We start from the raw sequence: 24,259 nt of genomic DNA, 5'->3' as shown, positions 1-24,259 counted from the left end.
TCTTACAAGTATTCTTCAACTTGGACAGTTATAATTGTACACGATTCTAATATGCATTGTCTTTCATCAGGGCATTAACACTCCCATCTTTATGAGAAATATCTGACCTCAAGTATCCTTGCATCATAGTAATCCTTCTCACAACTATTACACATTTTTAGGCCACACTGATTCTGTGGACTAACTCAACTAAAGTGCTACAGTGACACAAACACTAATGCTCATTAAGTCAATCTGGAAATTAGATTAAATCATCTAGACAGACTGATTCCAAAACAGCTTTCCAGATGGAAGAGAGCACAAGGGAAGAACACAGTTAGTACTAACACTTTGAAATGAGGAACATGTGGTCTCCTCCACATGTGGTGAGATGATATGAATGAAGGCAAAGGAGTGATCTAAAGTTTCTATTCTCATTCAGAGCTGAAAACATCCCAAGGAGGATGGGAGACCAAGAGAAACTGCAGTCAAAAGCCTCCTCTCCTGTAAAGTGATGGAAACCACATGGTTCAAAGGGGCAATTTCAGAGGTCAAGACATGACAGAGACAGGTAGGCTTGAAACCTGGTTCTTTCCTTTCCATCAAAATTCCCTCTCCTGTGTGAAATACAGAATTCTACACTTTTATGAAGTTCCCTCCCATTTCATGGCAATGGATTTCCAGCACCTTTAGTACCTGAACCCATGCTGTGCTCTGAGCTGGCACCTCAGCTGATGTTTCAGTGCCTGTCAAGAATATGCAAAATTTCAACTCCCTGCTTTAGGATGAGATTAGTGACAGCTCAACTACAACATAATCCTCATACAAAGGAAGCATCACATAAAGGTATTTGAAAATATACCACTGAGAAAAGAAGCACTCTGGGGATAAAATATGTTTCGTTTTCTTTTTATTTGCATATTTGTCCACATTGCATTTTTAAATTATATTAACAATAAATCTGTACTTCCTTCTATTTTTAAGGGCTTTTATTCTAATTCTATGGTTTTGAGTGCTACTTAAGTATTTGCTTGCCATTGGATTTTGAGACCTTCTATTGACAAACTCCTTAAAATTTTCTCTATTGCCTTTGATAGTATAAATGCTTGTTTATTTATGCAGAAACATATATTTTGTATTGTTTGCAATACTTTGCAAGGGCTTCTAGCACACTATGAATAAAAATTTTATAGACGACGTCAATTCTTTGTTCCATGATAGCTCAGTATATCAGAGGAAGATACATTTAATGTTTGCAGTGTCTCACTATGACATGCTATACTATTACTGACAAATTGATCCTCTATTTAGCATTAATCAAAATATTCAGCTGAATGACAAAATGTGGGTATTTACAGTGGCTTTTGTGTTTTTCAATTTTTTCTACAAACATTTCACTTTTAACTGGACATATGGCTGAAAACTGCAGGAATACATGCCTCTTGCCTTGAATTATGTTCACAGATCAGGTCAAACAAATGGTTACTCCAAATTCTGCATATTATGTTTAACCATTCCTCAGAAAAGATCAAAGGCAGTTTTGTCAAACACAATGTGGGAATTTGCTCATTTGAACACTTCAGTACATTTAGTCTTCTAATCCAAACAGAGAGAACTACCTTTCCAAACAAGGATATAAACTGAACTCAATACTTCAAAGCTTAGAAAAATTTGTTAGCTCTATACATATATTAACAGAAAGAGCTACTTAAAATAGTAAAAAAAACCTCATGGTACTTACATGAATATAATTTTATGAGTACATGTCTGAACCACATTAATAAAGTGTATGAATCAGGCAGCTACTGATGCATTTAATATTCTTACTTGTGAGATTTTCCACATACATGTGCTGTTTAATACCCTATATGTCTAGAAATATTTTGCTTAGAAAAGATTTTATTATTGATATGAATATTCACTGCAAAGAAAGAACCAAATGAGTACCAAATTTCCCCTACCTACTGTTAGGTAGGTAATCACACTAATTAATTGAAAATGTGTTGTTTCCTAACTGAACTAATTATGCAGAAAGGCTGCCTGAGGTTGAGCTAAGCACCCTCCCATTAGCACAGCCACAGTACAAATGACAGGAAAAGAGAAAAGAGTGCAGTGAAAAGCAAAACATTATTCTATTTATAACTGTGCATTCAAAAGGCACTGTGAAAATGAAAAAAGCCAAAGCTACACGTAGCACAAACAGCCAGGGTGAAAACCTTTCTTCTAATGAAGTCCAATAGCCAGTTACCATTTAAAAAAAGCTTGTCCTTTATCCTGCCAGCTCTCTCTGGTAAAGGGAGGGGTCGTTAGGCACCTGTCCTTCATCAGAATAATCCTAATGAATCACCACATCAAAATTGCTACTAATATTTTGTATATCAGCACAATAAAAAACAAATTAGATGAGAAGTAACCTTTTTGATTGCTAAAATCAAAGTAAACACATTAATGAGCAAAGCATGACAGCTAAACCATTCAAGTTCACAAACTCATCTGTTTGGTTGGAAAAGATGTCGAGCAAGTTATGTAGATAATATAACGACATATGCAGAAGTAAAGATCCATTTAAAAAAATTCTAATTGATACTCCATTTCATTCAGTTTACAAATAATTTTCAGACATCCTATTACACAATTATTTGTTCATTTCCATTTGCATAATTTCTCATTTTTCATCAAAACAGTGGTTACACTGCTATTTACTGTCTTTGTCTTAATAAATTCCCTGTTATCAAAAGCACAGACTGCACACAATCCAATTCCTCTGTAAATATCAGGTAAGATTCCATGGTAGGACACTGCTCCTTCTGAGGGAAAGGAAAATATACTGTGCATATCAGAATTCCTCCAATTCATTTTTTTATGCCTAGTAAAAAGTTTTGTGACAAACCACATCTCTTAGAAACTTTGTTCTTCTCTATTTCGCATTATTCATTCTTTCTGTGTTTTCTATATACTCCTAAAAACACCTTATGTAGTCAAAAAAACCACCCGCTATATAACTATTATATTATTACACAAATACGAGAATACAAACCTTCATAATGTACTTTATGTCCTACAGACAGCATTGATTCATTTTGACAGGAGTAAGAACCTCATCATTTGCTTTTATTGTCCCCGATTAACACAGGGTAATTGATATTCCTAGAGTGAATCAATGCAGTAATGGGCACGGCTTTCATAAGATTTTTTTTATCAATGGAATATAGCCATCAATCCATATTATAATAAATTTGAAAGTTTATTAGATTTATTTTAAAAGTTTATTTAAACTTTTGCTATCACTATAGCTACAATAAACTTCACACTTTTTTTATATACCCACAACAATGAAACAAAAACATTTCTGCTACTGTGATGGTTCTGGAATCAGTGAACTCAGAAGAACTGCAGAAAAATAAATGGTAACAACTTCATTTTTCAGCATCATGCCCATGCATAAAATAGATGCTAATAACATTAGAGCTCAGTTAACTGCAAGAGGTTTGTGCAAGTACAGTAAAATGAATCAGTTACTCTATTTTTAAAACAAGATTTAACCTAACTTACAAGCTGTCTAAAGAAAATTGATTTCTACAGAAAAAAATAAAACTGAATTGCTACTTGAATAGCAATTAGGTATAGAAAATATTAATGCATCTATTGTGCATGTGCACTACATCTCAAAAGAAAAGGGTCCTTATAAAATTTCTTTAATTGCAGACTCAAAACAGAACCTGTAATTTGGAAATATCAAATGCTTGTAACTGTTGTGTATTTATGATTCATCTGCTCCTTCTTTGCATGTTGGTGAACCATAACTCTAAGCCTAATAAAAATTTAAAAAACCACGACACACAATAACCCAGCTCTAGTCACAGATGACTATTCCCAAAAATTTAGGAACTGTGGCTTGAAGTCATACACAGACAAGTGAAGTCCCAGCCATTATACATCACTTGGGGATCTTAACTACAACATCCAGTTTGGCCAGCCCAGTGATTCAGATTTTAGCTGAAAATGATTCTTTATTGCCTGGTAGAGTATACATATAATTAAAGGACTTCAAATCCATTCAAGATTAGGTAGGAGGAATACCGTTCTAAGTCCCTAGTCCTTTTTCCTGATGTCCCCTATGGTAGCCTTTTTCTATACAATCTTCCTAAAAACTGCCCCCGAAATTGCTATCACATTTTTTCCCTATTCTTCCACTATACTATTCATTCACAGAAGTATCCCTAAATCAAGGGCCTGGCTAAGCAATCTCCTTTGCTGCCTTCTTTGCCTGCAGAGGTTGTAATGAGTGAGCTTGGTTTAGATCTCTAGGAAGAGCTGGTCTTTGATGAGCCTGTCTCGCTGCCTGCAAAGGCTCCAAGACCAGACCTCAACAGCAAACCTCAGATGCCCAAGCAAAAGGAATCCTGCCCCTAATTTTTTATCTCACAGAGAATGCCCAGTGAAACTGAAGCCACACACTCCTCCCCCTATAAATGCTGTTGCAGATTACTATGCCAGTTGCAAAGTTCTTGCTCACGCTATTTAAGCTGCACTCAGCACGACACCAACCCTGCCAGAGACATTTTCCTGTGATTTTTGGCAGGCAGAGTCAGAGTGGCTGTCGTGGTCAGTGAAAACAGCGGCTGTGCAGGAAGCAGCAGGAGATGTGGAAGGACAAGGGCAGAGCCTCAGCAGCACGGCTCCGCTCCCGGTGTCGGGCAGCTCGCAGTGTCCCGCTGCTGTCCCGCCCGGGAGGTGCCAAGCACGGGTGCCCGAGGCTCCGTCTGCTCGCCCCGGGGCTGGAGCACTCCCTGTGCAGCGCTCCCTGCCATCGCCACAGGCGAGCCAGCTCCGCACACGAGCCGAAAAGGCCTTCAGGTCTGTGGAGCTCACCTCTGCTCTGACAGCTAGGTAAACTCAGCTTGCCCCTCGCTGCATAACAGCGGTCCCATTAAGTGGCTACACTATTGCCCTCACAGACAGCGCTCACAGCCCAGGCCCAGCTGCGATAGCCCCGGCCCGGCCGCAGCACAAGAGAGCTGCTCCCATGCCCGCCCCGCCGCGATGCAGCCGCGGGAGCCAGCACCGAGCGCGGAAGCCGCACTTTGCTGCCTTTTCCGTAGCTGGCTCTTGTTCCTGACGTTTGTTTCTGACGGCCGAGCCCGCGCAGAGGCGCCTCCGTGCCGCGGGGCGGCGCTGCGGGTGGAGGCCGGCCCCGCTCGCCGCCCGACCCCGCTCGCCGCCCGCCGCCGCCCGGCCGGGGCTGACGTGTCGCGGCGCGATGGCGGCGGCCTGGGAGGAGATCCGGCGGCTGGCGGCCGATTTCCAGCGGGCGCAGTTCGCTGAGGTGGCCCACAGGTGAGCAGGGCGGCACCGACTCCAACATCGAGCCCGCCTGCCGCGCCCCTTCCCCGCGGCCCCCGGCCCGGCCAGGCACGGCCCCTCCGCCGTTCTCTGTGTCGCTGCTGGGAGCCCCGCGGGCCCTCTGGGGTCCCACAGAGCACAGGCAGCCCCCCGGGAGCGACTGGGTGTGCTCACAGCTGAGTTCCAGTTGCTCAAAATTGTCACTGCTCCAGCGCTCGGTTTCTCCTTTCTGTCTGCTTGACCAGTTGAGGTCGTTGCCCAGAACTTGTTTTTCTTAAAGGAAAATAAATCCGAAACGCGCAAAAGTAAAATAAAAGCGCACAGAAGTGTCCTAGACACGAATTATTTAATTAATTACAAGCGTTCCTAAATTCCCCAGCAGGTGCGTTCTCACAGCTCACAGGGCTGATAGCTGTTCAGTAGGAGAGTTAAAGTTTTGGGGGGATGGCTCGCCTAAGTGAAACCATGTGGATGATTTGGTGGATGATAAGCGGCATACAGACATTAATTCGTCTAAAAATGTATATTCACGAACAACTGCAAGCAATCTTTGTTGTACTTCCTGTGTTTATTATGTTTGAAACGTCAGTTTAAAGGTAATTTTTTTTAGGAAGTACTTCCTTAGAACAACTGCTGAATTCCTTTTGGTTTTGACAGATTGTCAGAACGAAACTGTATAGAAATTGTCACAAAGCTGATCGCAGAAAAGCAGCTGGAAGTAGTGCACACACTTGATGGCAAGGAGTATGTCACTCCAGCACAGATTAGTAAGGAGATCCGCGATGAGCTTCATGTTTGTGGTGGTAAGTGTGACGTTTTCCTTCTTCCTTTGGGTTTGGGAGTTAATTTTGAAGGCTACAGAAAGAATTTGAAAGTTTTTAGTACCCTTAATCTTTCAGAAAAAGTCAGTTTGCATCACTTACACATTAATTCACCTACTGCTCTTTTATTTTCACTTCAGATCTGTGTCGAGCATTTAGATAAGCATATCAAAATATGTTATTTGGTTTATTTTCATCCATGTGGAATTTCTGACCTAAAAGTTATATAAAAATCCTTTTGAGGAAACTTGGCATTTTAATATAGTTTAGCACCTGGCCGAGATGTTTGGCCTTGTCTTGGAATTTCAAAGTCATTCTCCTTTCACACCATTAGTAATAATAACATCTGTAAGTTGTCATTGGCAGGTCTTTTATTTTACCAATGGGAAGAGCTACCTGTGTTGGAATATATAAGGAAGCAAGGAATGTTCAGGCAGCTTTTTGTCCAGTGTATTCTACTTTGAGTTATACTTAGGGGTGAATTTCACAGCGTCATATGCTTAGAAGAATTAACTTCTTGTTATGTCCATACAGATTAGCCATTTTCTCACTGTTACCACAGGTTTGTCTTAGTTTATGTTTTGCCATTGTGTATCATACCAGTGGGGCAGCTTGAACTGAATTAAAATTTGCTGGGCTTTTTGTAAGTGGCATCATGAAAGGGTAGAAAGTGTTAACAATGTCTGGGTACTCATGGACTAGTTTAATTGGTAACAGAAAAAGTAACTAAACATTATATGCACAATGAGCTGTATTATGTTCTAAAACTGTTCAAATATACTTCATGTACTAAAAGTGTTTTAACTTTTCTTGAAGGTCGAGTTAACATTGTCGACTTACAACAGGTAACTTTAATAATAAAAACTTTATGCTTTTTTATTTTCTTTGCCATGTATAGTGAGAATATGGAGTTCATTACTTATACTCCAGCTAAGTTATTTTTTTAAAACAGAACAAATTTTATGAATAGCTGGTAGCTCATGTCAGGGTACTGCAAATTACTTAATCTGTCAATTTATTGCTTTATTTAAACCTCTCTGCATAGTGATAAGCTAGGACTTCTGAAATCACTACTGATATATACAGTTTTTGTTTATGAACTCTTTTTTTTGTAAACTAAGGAGGGCAGACAGAAAAGAAATATGTTTCCCATTTAAATTTGAAGCTGCAGGAGCATGCATAATTAACTTTGCATGCCTCTTTGAATCTTCCCTCTTCTTTCGTTATTCTCTTGTCTCCGCTAATTTTTGTCCTGCGATAGTCTTCTGTGGATAATTTTCCCTCCAGGCTTGAGCAAAATTACTTGGGAACAGAAAACCTTTCTGAAAGCCACTTTCCTATTTTCTCCTACTGCTTTATTGTATTTTTTTATTATATAGGTTTATTTTAACCTTGTAACAGGTGCAAAGAGAGGTTTTTTCACTAAAGCCTTACTGCTTTATTCCAAAACACAGATTAAGTGTGTTTGTATGCAATAGTATAAAAAAACAAAAGCAGCTTTCCTCAAGGTATAGGAATGTGTAACTAATATCTCAGTATTTGAAAACGATTTTCAATTTAAAGTTCTGATAAGAGGTGGTTTTTTCAGGTAATAAATGTGGACCTTCTGCACATTGAAAACAGAGCTAATGACATTGTTAAATCTGAAAAAGGTATTCAGCTTGTACTGGGACAGCTTATAAATGAGTGAGTACTTTCAGGAGCAATATGTATAGTTCTTACTGTTTTGTTTTTTAAAATGCAGACTGGAAATAATGTCCAACCTTTGCTGCTTCTAAAGTGAAATACATTTTTCTTGATCTTAAAGCTGCTTGATGATGATCAGTGCTACTTTAGATAGGTGAGGCCTATCTCAGCAAAGCATCCAGTGAATCCATGGTGTAAAAGTCCTACTGAACTACTGTGTTCAGTGTCCTGCATTTAAGAGGCTTAATTTCTTACCCAGTGTCTTTGTGTACAGCAGCCGGATCTCATTTGCTCGCTGGTTTTGCTGTCTGCCTCAGCTATTGACAAACCTTCTACCTCTTCTTCTGTCTCACAGGCCTAAGATGTTTGAGCTAGTTATTTCATGGCTTCCAGCACACTAACAACTGCTCTTACGGGGTTGTTCTTTTTATTGATTGAGCTCCAGGGTCTGTTCTTGTCAAAGAATATGTAGTTCCTGGCTCTCTTGAAATAGTTAAGACCTGCTTGCTGAAGCTATTTTCCAGTTTTCATTGACATAATGTTTTCCTCTTTTGCTTGAAATTTTCATACAAGTGGATAAATGCCCCATCTTAATATTAGCTACCTGCTTAGCACATTTTTTTTTAAAAAAACACACATTTTCACTTACACTGTTCTCCTCTATTCCTTTATTCATTTAAAATAACCTTCAGTTTATTTTTGCAAAGATGTAACAGACGTATATTAAAAGAGGTCAGTTATTCAGTATGTGATCTTGATGTTGACTTTGAATGTCACAATGTGTTGTCTTTTTCTCGTTTTTACAAAAGGAGTTATCTGGATCAATTAGCAGAAGAAATAAATGATAAACTACAGGAAACTGGCCAGGTGACAATATCGGAACTCTGCAAGGCATACGACCTTCCAGGAGACTTCCTGATACAGGTGATGAAAGCCACCAACCTGGCAAATGCAGAATTAGTTGTGACCACCTTCTTTGTTTATCTTTGCAATATTCATGGCTTTAAGTCACTGTTTTGTACACAATTAATGCTAAGGTTAAGTCTTAGTTTTCATGGTGCATCTTCAAACCATACTTCTGTTTTCTGCAACGTTGTCTGTCATTAGACACCCATATATCTGATGGAGGAAGGCATGTTTTGAAAAGCTCAGTTCTTCTATTTATAGGCATTATCCAGGCGTTTGGGCAGAATTATTCATGGACAACTAGACCAGGAAAACCGTGGGGTGATTTTTACAGAAGCGTTTGTGTCCCGCCATCGAGCACGCATTCGTGGGCTCTTCACTGCGATTACTCGGTAAATTGCAATGCCTGCAACCACATATTAAAATATTTCTGCCATAGGTCTGTATGGGCCAGGTTCACTTGTAATTGAGAAAGAAAAGGAAAACACGACCTATGCCTAGATTCCCCTAAGTGTAGTTCAGTTCCTGGGACCAATTCTCAGTTATGTTAGACTCACTTGTTAGAAATGGGGACTCTCTTTTGAAAAACAAGGGAAGTATAACAATATACACTATACCACATACTTTAGTTTAGCTGAAGAAAATCTATAGTTCTTTTGTTACTTTGTAGAATATCTGTCCTCTTGTCACTCCGCCACTTGATGTGGTCTCTACATGTGATTGTAGACAAGTCTTTCTCATTAAAACAATGCATTTTTGTGTCCCTTTGTAGGAAGAGGAAAACTTAAAGCAAAAGTTTCCTTACAGTAATTATCATAGTTTTTGTGTTATCACTTCACAGTAATTCAGAATTTAAACCTCGTAAGCTATTTCAAACATCAGTGTAATACCCTGAGGCAAAGACACTACCTAGTTCTGCTGTCTGTAATAACCTCTCTTACTTCTGGATTCTCCACATCTGTTTCATATCATTAATTTATACTGTTTTGTTTTTCTTTTTTCCCCAAGGCCTACACCTGTAAGTAGCTTGATCACTCGGTATGGATTTCAAGAACATTTACTTTACTGTGAGTTTCATTCAGAATACTTTGTGTGTTTGTTAAGAAATCCATTCTTCAATATTAAAAATATGCTTTCAAAGAAGCTTTTTAGTATATAGCCTTAATTCTGAAATACAGAACAATGTATTTTTTTAGTGCAGAAGGTATTAAACCATTTGTGCTATCCATAACTGAAGGAATGTTGTCTGTATCTAAAGCAATGAAAATACTGGTTGACAAGATGCCTCTTGGGGCAGAATGATGCAAGAAGTACTTATTTATTCATCTCTTTCATTATTTGCCCTTAGCTGCTGGCAGTTTTATCAGTGAAGCACACAAAAGGGGACAAATTTTATGTAGCCAAACAGCTTTAATTGCTCAGGATTTTATTTACTGACGTTTTTTCTGTGATGATGGAAGCTAAGCTTTTGTTATACTCTTAGTTAGATGACTTTATATGCTGAGAGATAAAACATATCCTTAAACTGTTTGCGCAGTTCCTTTTCTAACTAGAAATGCATAAAGATTCCCTACTGAGCTGCCTAAATCTTTAAGCTCTACTTGTTTGTCACTTTGTGTGCCCTCTTCTGTCTCAAAAATGCTGCTTCAAGCATCATTAGCTTTCTATGCTGGCTGACCAAGTGCTGCTGGTCTTTCAAAATCCTTTAATGGTTTTCTAGTTCTTCTCATGAACCTTAATGCTTTTCTTGATTGGGTCTTTTTGCCCTCAGGGCATTGCTGCTCACTTTAGCTCCACTGTAGTATCTCTCTGCTTATCCTGTTGTTCTCTGACACATGCTTATTCATAAAAAATGAAAATTCTAGCACTTAAATAAAATCATATAAATACTCTACTTTCACATAATCAATTTAAAATTTCCAGCTTTTTTTTTTCTTTTATGTGCCATCCAGATTTTCATAGATTAAAGGGAAAATCTGTGAAATTGCATTATAATAATGTCTCAATATCCAGCAATTTTCAGTATTTGGTTGCAGTCTATTAAATAAGTCCTTCAAGTACATCAAGTACTTATATGCTTTGATGATGTACAGTGTTAATGTGAATGGAAGTTCTGGTGTTCTCCTGACACCAGTGATCATCACAATACGTACTTCTAGTACTACCATGGGGTTTTTTTAGTGAGTTTGTTCGTCTTTTTCTTTAGTTTTTCCTACTGTCTTTCATGACCTTGGCAGTTTCTAAGTTTCAAAGAGCTTTTTATCTTTTTATTCACTGACAGATTTTATTGTGTCCATTTGCTGAGATACCATTTCAATTCCACAAATGCTGGAAACTTGAAAAATACCTTTTAATGATGTTACTTTTTAGCTTTTTATGCCTGTTGCTGTTAGCAGTGTGTTTAAAAGTGGTCTTTGTCAGTTTTCCCTCTCTTTTTCAGAATAAAAATGTAAGTTCGGTGTAATATTTATATCATTTACAAAACAGCTAATTATTTAATACTTGGTTTTAGAAAGGATAAGTATTATTCTTTGGTTCTTTTACATAGATGTACTGCTATTCATCTAAAGCTGTCATAAAGTTACGATAAAAAGTAGTTTTAGAAATGAGAATCTCTTCAGGTTTACAAAGCATAATGAAATCACAGTTGTTTTTAATTTCTGAGCATTATGTTACTGTTTTAGGACTGACGTAGAGGGACACTTACCATCTTTGTCAGACTTTGATAGAGATTTAATAGCACACCACAAACAACTTGGTCACCTTTAAAAATAACTGAGAATTTATGGTGGTTCTACAGGGATCCTGCTGTTTTAAAACAAAATACTGTCTGGACATAATTGTAGCGATGTTCTGTGAAATCTCTGAGGGCATCTCCTGTGCCCTGGTGTTTTAAGACTGGCACTTGATAAAATACTGAGTTTAAATGATATCTTCATTTCGCTTATTTTCTTCTGACATCTTCTTTCCCTAAAGACTCTGGTTCATGAATAGATTTTTCAACCAATTTTGTGGAGCTCTAGGAAAGTGTAATTCTTTTTCCTAAAAACTTTGAATAAAAAGAAGTTGAAATTGCCAACAGAATGAATCTGTATTTTCTGACAATTGGAAGTATAAAAAACTAATTTTATTTCCAGAATTGGTCTTAAAAGTTCCATTTTATTCAATGTAAATGAATCATGGCAGAACATGATTTCTCGTTCTTGTCTTAAATTACATAAAGCTATATCTTGTTTAAATCAACTCTTCTTTCTGCTACATATTTTCAGTGTAAGTGGTGTTCATCTTTGCTAGTGGCAGTTGTGTTCAATAGCTGCTAGCTTATAGAAGCTCATCCACACTGCATATCAAGAACTATCATGATTTACTATGCAGTTTCTTCTGTAACTGGGCTTTCAGGTAAACTTTCCTGCATAAGTGAGCTAAACCTCTGTGCTGTACTAAGCGTGTTATAGTGTTGAATGCTGCTTTTATTTAATGATGAGGAAGCCTTGCCATGTGATGCCATTAAATGTTTTGTTCCAGGCCAAAACTTGTCTTCTAATGAAATAGAAATGAGCATAAACTGAGTATGAAAGAGCCATCTGGCTAAGCTCTGAAAATTAGCAGAGTTAGCAGTTGATGTCACTGATTTTTTAAAATATATCTCTTGTTTTACAAAAAGGCAGAAGCAGAACATACGAGGCAAATCAGATATTCTTATGCAACTTAAATGGATTTTAAAAATCTTACTTAGTATTGAGAAGTGCTTAGTACTTTGGTAGTACCAGATACCAATATGTTCTTTGTCAGCAGTATTTGTATGTTCTCAAGAGGTTATTATTGGCAACTGTGTTATGCAGTTTAGGTAGTGACTTTTCATGTCATTTTCTGTGTTCAGATTTTTTTGTCCATTTTGGTTAACATGTAAGCAGTGAATTCAAAGAAAAAATTATTAATAAAATGGTAGTATATTTTACTGTTCTGGCCAGAGAAAATTCTTCTATGTCTGAATTTTTTTAAAAGTTAAAACTGCCTGGTTTTTCAATGAAAAACGTTTTGATCCTGCCATTGTAGCTCACTCTTTGGAACATTGTCTGATTTTCAGAGCTTTTTGAAGAAATTCTCGTAAGTATTAAAAATAATTGATAGAGCTCAGCTAGAGCAAGCAGAAACTAATTGAAGGAAAGAAAGAGGAAACAAACCAGGGAAAGTAATTGCTGTCTTTTGATTAATGGATATACTAACTTAGGAAACATCTCTTCATTTTTTTTCCTCTTGTAGCTTTACTAGAAGAACTTGTTAATGCTGGTCGTCTAAAAGGCACTGTGGTTGGTGGGAGACAGGATAAAGCTGTGTTTGTTCCAGACATCTATTCCAGAACACAGAACAAATGGGTGGATTCCTTTTTCAAGCAGAATGGTTACTTAGGTAATTAATCTGTATTTTTATAGATAAAATAGCTTTCTAAAACTAGTGTAGTTAATTGGTCTTACCTTAATATAGCTAATGCTTAGAGTGAAGCCTCTCTCCACAAGGAGGAGTGTAAGTCAATGCAGTGGCTGATACTCCTTTGCTAAAAGACCATCTTACTTATAATGATGTGTGTAACTTGATCACAACAAACTGTATTTTAGCAGAGGGGACCATACTGCTAAACAGTAGTTATTTCTCACAAATATTTACAAATGCTGTTTTTATTAGTGCTCTGAAGACATTGATTAGCCTGCTCATTGTAGACTTTTCAGATCATCGTGGCTGGAGTTTCAGGCCAGGTGTCCAGATTACAACCGAACTTTGTCTGCTAATAGTCCAAACATGCAGTGCTCAGGAAGAATTTTATTCCAAAATAATATTTGTAGAACTGGAGTGAGTAGCGCTAGTATCCTGATTTGAATCCAGATGATTCTGCGTAACTTCAGGCTGAGTGATGCTGGATGATAGTGTTTTGAAACACCATAAGCTGTGGGAAAATGTGGATCTGAATGAAGAGAGGAATGTCCCCTTATGGTCCCAAAATGTCAGGCCTAAAGTAGCAGTTATTGTTGCAGACTGAAAAAGTTCACCATCACTTACAATGATAGTATTAGGTGTTTCTGTAATAGTGCCTGACTGATGGTCTTTCAGTCTTTGAGTGTTTTCCCTGCATTTTGTTCATGCTATATTAGAATACTTGGAAAAGATAAGACTGCAAAAATAAACTCAATGGTATAAGAATCCCCCCAAAAAATTTTCTAAACTCATATCACTAAGTTACATCCATTATTTAATCTGCATACTTCTAATAACAACATTTAGATGTAGCTTGTACTGAACTAAGTTTTAGGTCAACATTAGCTTAAGGCTGTGTTTACTGATATAAAAAATCTGTAACTGTTCATTTCCTGCTTTCAAAATAAAGTCATCCCATAAGATCTCGTATGTATATGAAGGAACTAAATTTTAACACGTCTACTATTTTTTAGAATTCGATGCATTGTATAGACTTGGCATCCCTGACCCAGCAGGCTACATTAAAAAAAGATACAAGTCCGCACAACTCTTATTTCTGAGAGCAGCTTGTGTTGGCCAAGAAATTGTGGATCAAGTTGAAGCCTCTGTGGAAGAAGCCATCAACTCTGGAAACTGGATAGATGTAGCAGTAAGCAATCCTTTCAGTTGCTGTTGTTGGATTTTTATTTTTTTTTTCTTATTTTTGTGTCAAATGATGCTTTATTGAAACTACACATATGTATAATGAAATTCTATCTTGTCAAAGAAGAAAATTCAGTTTAATTAAAATGACAAGGCATTATTTGCCTTTGATTTGATATTAATAAAAGCAGGGGAAGGACATTCTGGCATTCAGTTTATAGATATGTAAGGCTAGCTTTCATTTCAAAGCTAGTGCAAAAGTACTCTGCTAGAGAGGCTTTCTTTTTTTTTGAAAATGTCTCAGCTAAATGCTTACAAAATTTCTGATGAGCAGGGGGATCTTAGCCACTTTGTCCTGGCTAAGTCCTAATTTTAGGCCTTACAGCGCTACCGTTTTTGCTCTTAAGTCCTGCTGTTGTTCTGTGTTTGCTGTTGCTCTATAGCTGTTGAGCTGCGTCTTGAAGCAGTTGCCGTGCATTTGCCTAGAGGTAACGCATGTTTCTAGAGCAATGTAGATTTGCCATGTTAAAAGATCTAAAATAGTGTGTACTCTTAAACTGTAGTTTAATTTGAAAACTGTCATGCTTTTTAAATAGTTAGCAGATGTTAAATGGCCTCTGTCTATTCTGTTTATCCACTTACAAGGCTATTGTAATTTGATTTTCTTTACCCTAGACTCTTCTGCCCAGCTCATTGTCAGTAGAAGATGTTGGGATTTTGCTCCAGCAAGTGATGAGGTCTTTAAACAAAAGCTCTTCAGGTTTAGTCTTCAGTGACACCATTGCAGTCAGTGAGAAATTTCTAAGCAGCTGTGCTGACCTCTTTTCTGATCTGATGCAACAGAAAGCAGAAAAGGTACAGTAGGTTTTTTTATTGGTCAAGATGCAGTGCACAATAAGTGTTGGAGTAAAGCTCATGGGACTTTTCTAGTCCCTGTTACAATTTCTGTATGTCTCATCTGAAATACAAGTAGAGAAGAAGCAAAACAAATTAACAACACATTTCTATATATAATGGGTGGAATTTGCATTCTGGTGCACTCAGGAAGTCCAAGCTCACGTGATGCTCTTGAAAAACATGATGTTTGATTAGTGTACTTGAAAATGGCCAAATGGCTTAAATGTTTCCTCCATTGCTGTGTGTATCTTTTTGCTATGATGTGCATGTTCTTCATTTTAGGAAATTAAAAACAACCCTGTTAATTTAATCACTGAAGAAGATTTAAAACAAGCTTCTTGTTTAGAGAACTCATATGTTAATAAAAAAGACAAAAAGGATGAAAGAAGAAAGAAAGCAACAGGTAAAATACCAATATTCAGCTTAAGCAAAAAAACCCAAAACAAACTGTTTTCTCTTTGAATACTCAAATATGAAGTTAGTAGTACAATATTTTTTAGTCCATTAAATGCTTCCAGTCCATTGCTTAAGATATTTAAGAAATAATCCAACTGCTTACTGTTGTATTGTGGATGTGGAAGCATCTCAGCTATGCCCATGAGAACAAATTTCAGACTTAGAAATGCAGAGGAAGTATTATAAAGGTCTCTTGAATTAGTTCAACACAAGTTACCTGGTTTTAGAAGCAAGGAATTCTGTGTTGATTTGTAATTTTATACAGTATGGTCACATAAGACTGAATAAAACCAGTATTAGGTCAGGGACCTCTGTACCATGTTTTATTACAGAGTATAGGTACAATTTTAGTCGCCATTTTTCAGGGATCCAGGAAAATTAATATGTTTCTTATTAGTCTTGAGATGTTAATTCCAAAATAACTTTGTCTAAATTGAGAATTAGTTTTGGGGGGCTTTTTTTGAAGAATACTTGTCATCTTTTCTGAAAAAAACATGTCTTAGAATTTTCTTTTGTTTGCATACATAACAGTTACTTAGAGATTAAGATGGTTTACTTTGAGGTATGTTCTGGATTAAATTAATCCCAAACCTTACTCCATTTGTGTGGTGACTGTTTGGAATAGATTTCAGTTAAAGGAAGAGTAAAAATGAGTGGTTTTAACCCTTTTAATTCGTTCTGAATTTTAAAATAGTATTCAGTCTGAGGACTATAAATCCGAAAAACTTTGTGTGGTCTAGTGCTACTACAACACATTTGAGTAATCTGTGTGAACTCACATGCAGAGTGTTACTGTGCTACTGAAAGTAAGAAAATTAGAGGACTGATGCATGTGGCTTGCTTGAATATACTCATCTGCAAAATAGAACATACTCTTTGAAAAAAAGCATGAGTAGGCCTGAGTTAACATGGAGATTAAACTTATTCTTGCCACAAGAGATGGCAGATTTTTCTAGGCCATTGCTAAGGTAGAGAAGCTTGAAACTTTAATTGAACTGTCATAGGAGAATGACTTTGGTTTCCAGCCCTCTGAGGGATGAGACTCTACTGAGCTTGCGCTGCATGTCTAGAGAAATTTATCCCCACGGGTAACATGCTGCACCATCAGCAAGCACTACCCTGACATGTTTTATTATGGGCTGTTATGTGCATTACCTAAAAAGACCCCAACATAACAGTTTTATGCAATGTAATTACTGTAATGCAGTCACATTTCAAATAAGCTTGTGAAAAGCACTAATTTTTTTTGGCTGTTCCTGCAAAGTGATGAGTAAAAATCCATCTATGGCGTGTATCAGATGCAGTTAGCTTTTTAAGTAATAGCATCTTGTCTTTGTGTTTCATTTTCTTAAACAATAGTAGTTACATAATGTAGTTACTTGAAACCTTGGACCGTATTTAAATGGAAATGGAAAAAACTTTCTCAAGGCATAGTGTATATATGTATGGCACATATATATGTTTAAATCTAAATATATAAGTATATATATGTTTAAATATAAGTATATATATGTTTAAACATAAATATGTTTCAGTTTACTCCAAGTGAAAAAATAGCAGAAGAGTCTGTGAAAAGGGGAACAAAGAGCAGAAGAGCTTGCCTTATGGAGAGGGACTGTATAGCAAATTGAGATTCTGTCTGCAGTTGCATGCATTGATGGCAGGACTTCTGAACAAAGTAATTTGTTGTGTGTGTCAGAACTGGAACATCCCATTGCTCTATAGTCATCTAGGAAAAGTCAAAAAAGATTGAGTGCTCTAGTTAATTGAATGTGTGCTTCCAAGAATATTTTGGATAAATGCTTATAGTGATGGTCTCTTTCTCTAAAAATTAACAGAGTTACATTATCTAAAATACTTTCTACAAACAGTTATTTAGCATCATGGAATAAAAATGCTAAATGCTTACTCAGATGCTATTTTCAGCCGACAGAAAATCCACCATTGCATTATGGACTTTGGTATCTCATCTGTTTTTAGCTGAAGAAAAACAGTGCTCTATTTTTTTTACTATTATTATATGTGCATTTGATATTAGTGTTTGTGTTTATTAATAACATTAGCTTAAACAAAGCTTTGCCTCAATTGCTTTTTTTTTTGTGAAGATTGAAAGTTATGGCCCTGAGATTCTGAAACATGTGTTCTAGGTTGTGTTTAGAATCAGGTTGTGGTTTTCAATCCAGCATTAACAAGTGACACAGATAAATTATTTACCATGGTAGTGTAAACTTCTTAAGTGCTACAACTTTGCTGTGTACTAAGCAAGTAATTCCCCACCAGAGGGCAGTGGAAGTGTGAGAGGAGGAGGTGGTGGGAATGCCAGAGAGATAAAGATTAAGAAAACCAAGAAGAAAGGAAGAAAGGATGCTGACAGCGATGAAGAGTCACAAGGGACTACCACAGGTTTGCAATTTTATTTTAGTAACTATCTATTCGTATCCATTCAACATGGTTTTACTCCTTGCTTTTTTTTCTACTTCTGTTCTTACCCCACTGTTTAGATATGGTTAGCTAAAATGTCAAGATGAGAATACTACGTAGTTAAGTGATTAAAAGTAAAATTTTGTCAGTTTTTCATATGTGTAAAATTCAGCTTTTTTTCCATTGTTGATAATGCATTTCTTCTATGGTGTTTGAACTTTGAGGCTTTCCAGTGTCTCATGCCGCAGAGTAATTGCATCAATACTAAATGGAATGTTTTCTCAGTGAGTGTTGTTTATGGCCACTACAGGGAGGAATAAGAAGCTGGAGTTCCCTTTCATGTCACAAGAGGAAATTGAGGATGTTTTAAAGACCCACATGCAGGATTGCCCTGAAGAACTTATTACAGAAATTGCTGAACATCTAAGAAGGTAATTTCAATAATTCAGCTGGAGTTAGAAAATTTGTGATTCACTTCAGATGAATCTACACTTCAGCGTGTTTTCTCACTTACAAAAGAGGGCTTGTTGATAGATGTGAACCACAATATTCTTTTTCTGTACAGCTCCATGTTACACATCTTATGTGTACATACTATACATACTTGCATAGCATACATACTATAACATTACAACATCTGCCATTAAGTATATATTAATTTCCTTGTGGGTTTTTTTTTATTATTTTCATAATTTTCTTCATCTCGTCATTCTGTAGCATTCATGTCCCTGTCATTTACTACATAATGAGGTCATTTTCTCTACTGCTGATATATTTGGGAAAATCTTGTACAGTATCACACTTTGCTCAATGTTTTTTCCTTTCTTCTTCCCTGTTCTAAGACCTTTGACAAAATCTTACCAGGAAGTTGTGCGTTCCGTTTTTACATCTTCAGCATCTTCCTCTGGAGCCAACAGAAGACAGGCTATGAAGGATTTGCAGGAGGAATTCTCAAACTTGTACAACAATATTCGGTTATTTGAAAAGGGAGCAAAGCATTTCACAGGTACAAAATGTATACTTTGAAAAATTAATATGCTCCTTCAAGGATGTTAAACTTATTCCAGAATGTAAATTAAAGGTTAGACAGGAGCAAGAATTTTAAAAGGAAAATCTAAAAAGAAAAAACTCTAGATGTGTTTAGTATGCCTAACACTGCCTTTATGCTGAAGTGCATTGCTTTGCACAGTAATTGAAATGCATTCTCTTGATTTCATGTATCTTATGTCAAGATAACTGTGTTCTTGTCTTTCCTTCCCAAGCGTTTGCATTCCTTCCAATTTTTCACTGTCTAGGTAAAAAAAAAAAAAATTAAAAGGAAAAGATTAGTAAGCTTACGTTATTCTGTCAGCTGTGCCACTATTGAAAAAATTTTAATACCATCTGATTCTAAGAAGCTGCTGTTTAAACCTTGCAGGTTTGATACTGAAAGTAGCTGCTGATTGAGGATAGTCTGTCAGATTTGTTTTACAGGAGGTTACTCTGTAAGGTGTGACAGAAAAGTTAGCATTAGGAAAATAGAATAGACATTTCCAAGATTCTCTGCTGTATTCAGCTTTCTCCTAGAATTTTCCCTGTGGAAATCTTCTAGCAGAAGGAAACACCAGCAAAAAAACGTGATATTCCTGTATTTTGGAATAGGCTTTGTTCCCATTAGCCTTTGTTCTTGGGCATGTATTCTGTAGCCTCTTTTTTTTTTCCAAATTATAGTATTTCAGTGTTACATTCACGTGGCTGTTCTAATATTTAATTGCTTGTCCTGCAGAATTTTCCTTTATATACTCTTGACTTGATTAGTAGCAGTGGTTCAGGAGGATTCTACAGGGATGAGTTCACTGCATATACAGATACATCTTTGAAATACTAGCAATGCATTAAAATGTTCTTAGAAACCTGAAAGCTCACATTTTTCACAGAGCGATGTTCCTTAAGAATCTTGTCAGAGCAAATGAGGGATGTTATCTTCATGTATCCAGATAACTTTCTCATACTGCTCATGGTTGATAGAGTCCACAGTTAGGAAGGTGCTCTGATAACATCATAAGAATCAGGTAACTATAATAAGTTACTTTAATCACTTATTTCTTTTAACAGATGATACTCTTGCCAAACATTTGTTGAAGACTCTGTGTACAGACATTACAAATCTCGTTTTTAACTTCTTGGCATCTGAGTCAATGATGACAACTGAGAATTACTCAACAATCACAAGTGAGGTACAGAAGTAAAAGTTCCTTTCTAAAAGTCTCAATTAGATCAGTGATGTTTGTTCAATAAGTAATTGCTTCCCTTGACATATACCTACATCTAAAAAGACGATTAATATTACAGATTATTTCCATTCTTGTCCCATACAGGGCAGAATCAAGATTTTAAGTAAACTGCCAGAAGATACCAAAGGTCCTTTAACTAAACTGCATACTTCTCTAAATGGCAAGGTAAAGTTAATCAAGTTCAGATTTTCTGTTTTGCTCTTACAGTGCTAATAAGTAGCTGACACACATAGTGTAGTACATAACCACTGCTGCTGTGAAGGATGAAGGCAAAATAATCTTTTGTATTTGTGTAAGGCAGTGGGAGATAGTGTGTCTTCATATCTGTGAATTTTCAGAGATGAAAAGGTTATGTTTAATTTTGGTACTGATAGTCACTTTTGGCTCCTTGCTGCCATTGGAATCCAGTGTGCCTTTCATGGGCAGGTGAGAAGAGTGAAAACTGAGCGAGAATCTCCAGTGTGAAGTGGTTGATGTTTCTTGTATTTTGTTCCCAGAGTTCTTGCTTGTTCTTCCATGTATTTCTTAACTAGTAAAATTACAGATGTTTAAAAAAAAAAAAACATTATGGCAGGCACAAGGAGAGTTATTTATTAATTTTTTAATGCAAAAGGCTGTATTGAGGTTTTTCTTAACAAAAAACGTATCTGCAAGTAATTGTAGAACATGTATTCATTTTTAATTTTATTTCCAAGACCAATGAATTACATTACATTTGGATTAGTATTTCAGTATATGAACTGTTTTAAGATGAACAAAGGCGCTTTCTACTACATACATTTTACTTTCTCCTTTTTTTCTATAGTTTATTTCAAGTATATTCACAGTCATCTTTTGTGTGATTAATTGTGAACAGTAGTTAAAGTTTTTTACAACCTGCAAACACAGATTAAATATTTATATTATTTTTAATAGAGTATAGAAGATTTTCTTTCGTGCCTTGATTCTACAGTGGACATTTGTGGTATTATGGTGAAAAAAGGAGACAAAAAGAAGGAAAGGTACCTTAATTTTATTTATTCTATAACATGTGGTTATATTGCTGGATGGTTAGTTTGGGAGCAGTCATACTCAATGTGTAAGAGCTTCCAAACAGCTTAACTGAAAAACAGAAAGTCAAGCAGTTCTAAATCCATGGGAGGAGAACAGGAGAATTCAATTTAGCTAACTTTGTTGGTTTACTTTCTGCAATGTAGTGTATAAATTTCCTAGGGGTCTTCCAAAATCTGAGCTATGCCAATGATAGGGGGATTATTATTATTATTATTATTATTATTATTATTATTATTATTATTATTATTATTATTATTATTATTATTATTATTATTATTATTATTATTATTATTATTATTATTATTATTATTATTATTATTTTGGAATTCCACATAAATAAATGGTCCGAGGAAAAAATTAAAATTAATTGATGTTAAGTTTTAGCATCTGTGATCAACTACTATATGTTAGAATCATATTTTTGTTTAATATATTCTTGTTCTTTAGGCAAGTCCTGTTTCAGCATAGACAAGCTCTGATTGAACAGCTCAAAGTCACAGAAGATCCAGCTCTTGTTCTGCACCTGACATCAGTATTGTTATTTCAGTTTTCAACTCACTGTATGCTTCATGCACCAGGAAGATCAGTACCACAGATCATTAATTTCCTAAGTGGCAAGATCCCAGAGGTATTCTTTCCTAGCTTTTTCAGGGGAATTTACCTTTTTTCTATGACAGAACATGTAAGTCGTGCCTTACACTATTTTTGCTGCATAAACCTGACACCATTGGGTTTCATGTCTAAACATTACTTTATGTGCAGAATATACAATTCCTCTGATTTGTACTGCATTGCTGACTTACCTTTTCAGTGATCTGTCATCAAATTTCTTTTTATAAAATTTAAAAATCAATGTTATTAGTCCTTTTACTTAACCATAGAGACAGCTCTGTCTTGAGGGATGTTATGATTCTTACAACATTACATTTTTACATCTTTCCTCTGAGCTAGAGCATGATTACTTTTTAAACTTTTCTAATCCAGTTTTAAAGAAAGATGGACCTCTTCTAGAGCAAATACATTGAGATTCTGTATTTTATACTGCCAAACCTGGTGATGTTTACTAACTGCATTGCTTTAATGCAGTCAGTGGTTGATTGGTTTTGCAGCATGGATGCACTTTCAGTTTTCTGCTCTTTGAGTGTTTCTTGGAATTTAGGTTGTCAAATATTCATTAGAAATATATTTCTGTATCACTAACTCTCTTTGCCCATGAATAGGAGAATGCTTTATTTAAAATATCATCTTTAATTATGGGTCTGTCTACCTTCTCTGTAACATTGACATCCCCTGGGTGGGTTCTCACTTTTTGCCCATAGGATCAGCATTCGCTGATAGTCAAATACCACGGATTAGTGGTGAAACAATTGACCAGCCAGACTAAGAAAACTGAACACGGAGACAGTGACACAAAAGATAACATGGAAGAGGAGGAAGAAGCAGAAAGCATTCGAAAAGAGCTCCAGGAAATCACTACCTCTATCAAAGATCTTGTTCTCAGACCCAGGAAATGTTCTGTAACAGAGGAATAAAACTGTTACTCAGCGCATCCATCTCCATTATAGAGTCAGACTTTCCTTTCTTCTATGCTGAAAAAAATGGGACAACAAAATGCTTGACAGACTTAAAATTTGACCTATAGTAGTTTGCAAATCACAGCCAGGGAACACAGTTGCTGGATGATGGTGGCAAATGGAATTTTGTTACTTCTACAGTGTCATTTTAACACATTAATGTAGATGTGGCAGAACACAGTTGTGGATGCTTTGGGTATGAAACCAGTGGGTTTAATTGGCATCCTCATGTGAGACCTCAAGAAATTATTCTTCAAATAACAGTGTATTTTTTTCCATGCAGAGCCAGGCTGATAGTTCTGCTTCTCTTATTTGGAATTGTAGTGAGATAAGGATTGCATATAAGTATCTGTAAGCCTGTCTATCTTAATTTCAAATACTGCTTTTGAAACATATTGTGGTACCTAATAGCACACTAGTGAAGGCCATCTTTATACACTGGTGTCATTAGTGGATGTTTTCAGTTTCTCTTCACTGGCCTGCAACAGTAAAAACATTTTGAGTATAGGTGGATATTGATAAACTTAAGGGAAGTGACCCACTACTGATACGAGTTTCAGAATGTACTGAAAGTTCATGAACATCAGCATGCTCATACTACTGATGTATTCTGCTAACATCTGAAATAGCTGTTCATTTAAAGCTTGTAATTCAGAAGAGGTGACACTCTTTTGCATTGGCATTTTGGGAGCAGATAAATCCTGTTACACTTGCCGTATTGTACATGTCCGGTGTTCCATTCAGCAGACTTGTTGAGTGCTTAGTCCAGTTCCCGTAGCAGATGGAAGCATTTGTTTGCATTCTGTCAGCTCTTGAGTGAATTTGTGGTGTTCTGTTTATCCTGAGTTTCTTGAAAATAATTTAGTTCATGATCTTTCTACATAAACTTCATAGACAGAAATATTACTTCCCTCAAGTTTTTGCCAGCTTTTTTTTTTACGTGAACAGTACTTTATGTCTTCAGGAAAATGCAAAAATGTGAAAAATTTAGTTCTATCACTATTAATGCCATAGTTCATATATAGCAAATATACTTCTAATTTATTTTTGAGAGAGGCTAATTTTCAAACTGGAAATATGTAAGTTCTATTGCTTCAGTAATACCCATTGATTTCATGTATGTAATTTCAGGGGGTTTGCATAACATCAAATTTTAGTAATAAGAGATGAAAAACAGTCTTTTCACTAAAATCATCATTCACCCATCCTTGCCAAAACTGATGCTCAAAGAGGGTAA

General features: G+C 36.3%; 1 protein-coding gene across 1 annotated transcript; it reads left to right on the top strand.

The window, feature by feature from the left end:
* The first annotated feature begins 5,211 nt into the window (after window positions 1-5,211).
* Window positions 5,212-23,007, top strand: UFL1 (UFM1 specific ligase 1). Its single transcript, XM_033054998.2, has 19 exons — window positions 5,212-5,316; window positions 5,980-6,125; window positions 6,960-6,988; window positions 7,732-7,829; window positions 8,639-8,753; window positions 8,997-9,127; window positions 9,744-9,802; window positions 12,999-13,145; window positions 14,180-14,355; window positions 15,024-15,203; window positions 15,528-15,648; window positions 17,982-18,104; window positions 18,433-18,553; window positions 18,965-19,128; window positions 20,217-20,338; window positions 20,480-20,560; window positions 21,311-21,396; window positions 21,896-22,076; window positions 22,768-23,007. The coding sequence occupies exons 1-19, from the start codon at window positions 5,240-5,242 to the stop codon at window positions 22,978-22,980; spliced, it is 2,370 nt and encodes a 789-aa protein (XP_032910889.1). The 5' UTR covers window positions 5,212-5,239; the 3' UTR covers window positions 22,981-23,007.
* Window positions 23,008-24,259: the final 1,252 nt, after the last annotated feature.

The sequence above is a fragment of the Catharus ustulatus genome, chromosome 3 (genome assembly GCF_009819885.2).
Source record: "Catharus ustulatus isolate bCatUst1 chromosome 3, bCatUst1.pri.v2, whole genome shotgun sequence".
Classification (NCBI taxonomy): domain Eukaryota; kingdom Metazoa; phylum Chordata; class Aves; order Passeriformes; family Turdidae; genus Catharus; species Catharus ustulatus.
This window is presented reverse-complemented; position numbering and strand designations above follow the sequence as displayed.

Coding starts and splice junctions, on each gene's coding strand:
- UFL1 (XM_033054998.2), top strand. CDS start 5,240: ATGGCGGCGGCCTGGGAGGAGATCCGGCGGCTGGCGGCCGATTTCCAG. Junction 7,830..8,638: donor CTGGGACAGCTTATAAATGA/GTGAGTACTTTC, acceptor TTTTTACAAAAG/GAGTTATCTGGATCAATTAG. Junction 8,754..8,996: donor CAGGAGACTTCCTGATACAG/GTGATGAAAGCC, acceptor TTCTATTTATAG/GCATTATCCAGGCGTTTGGG.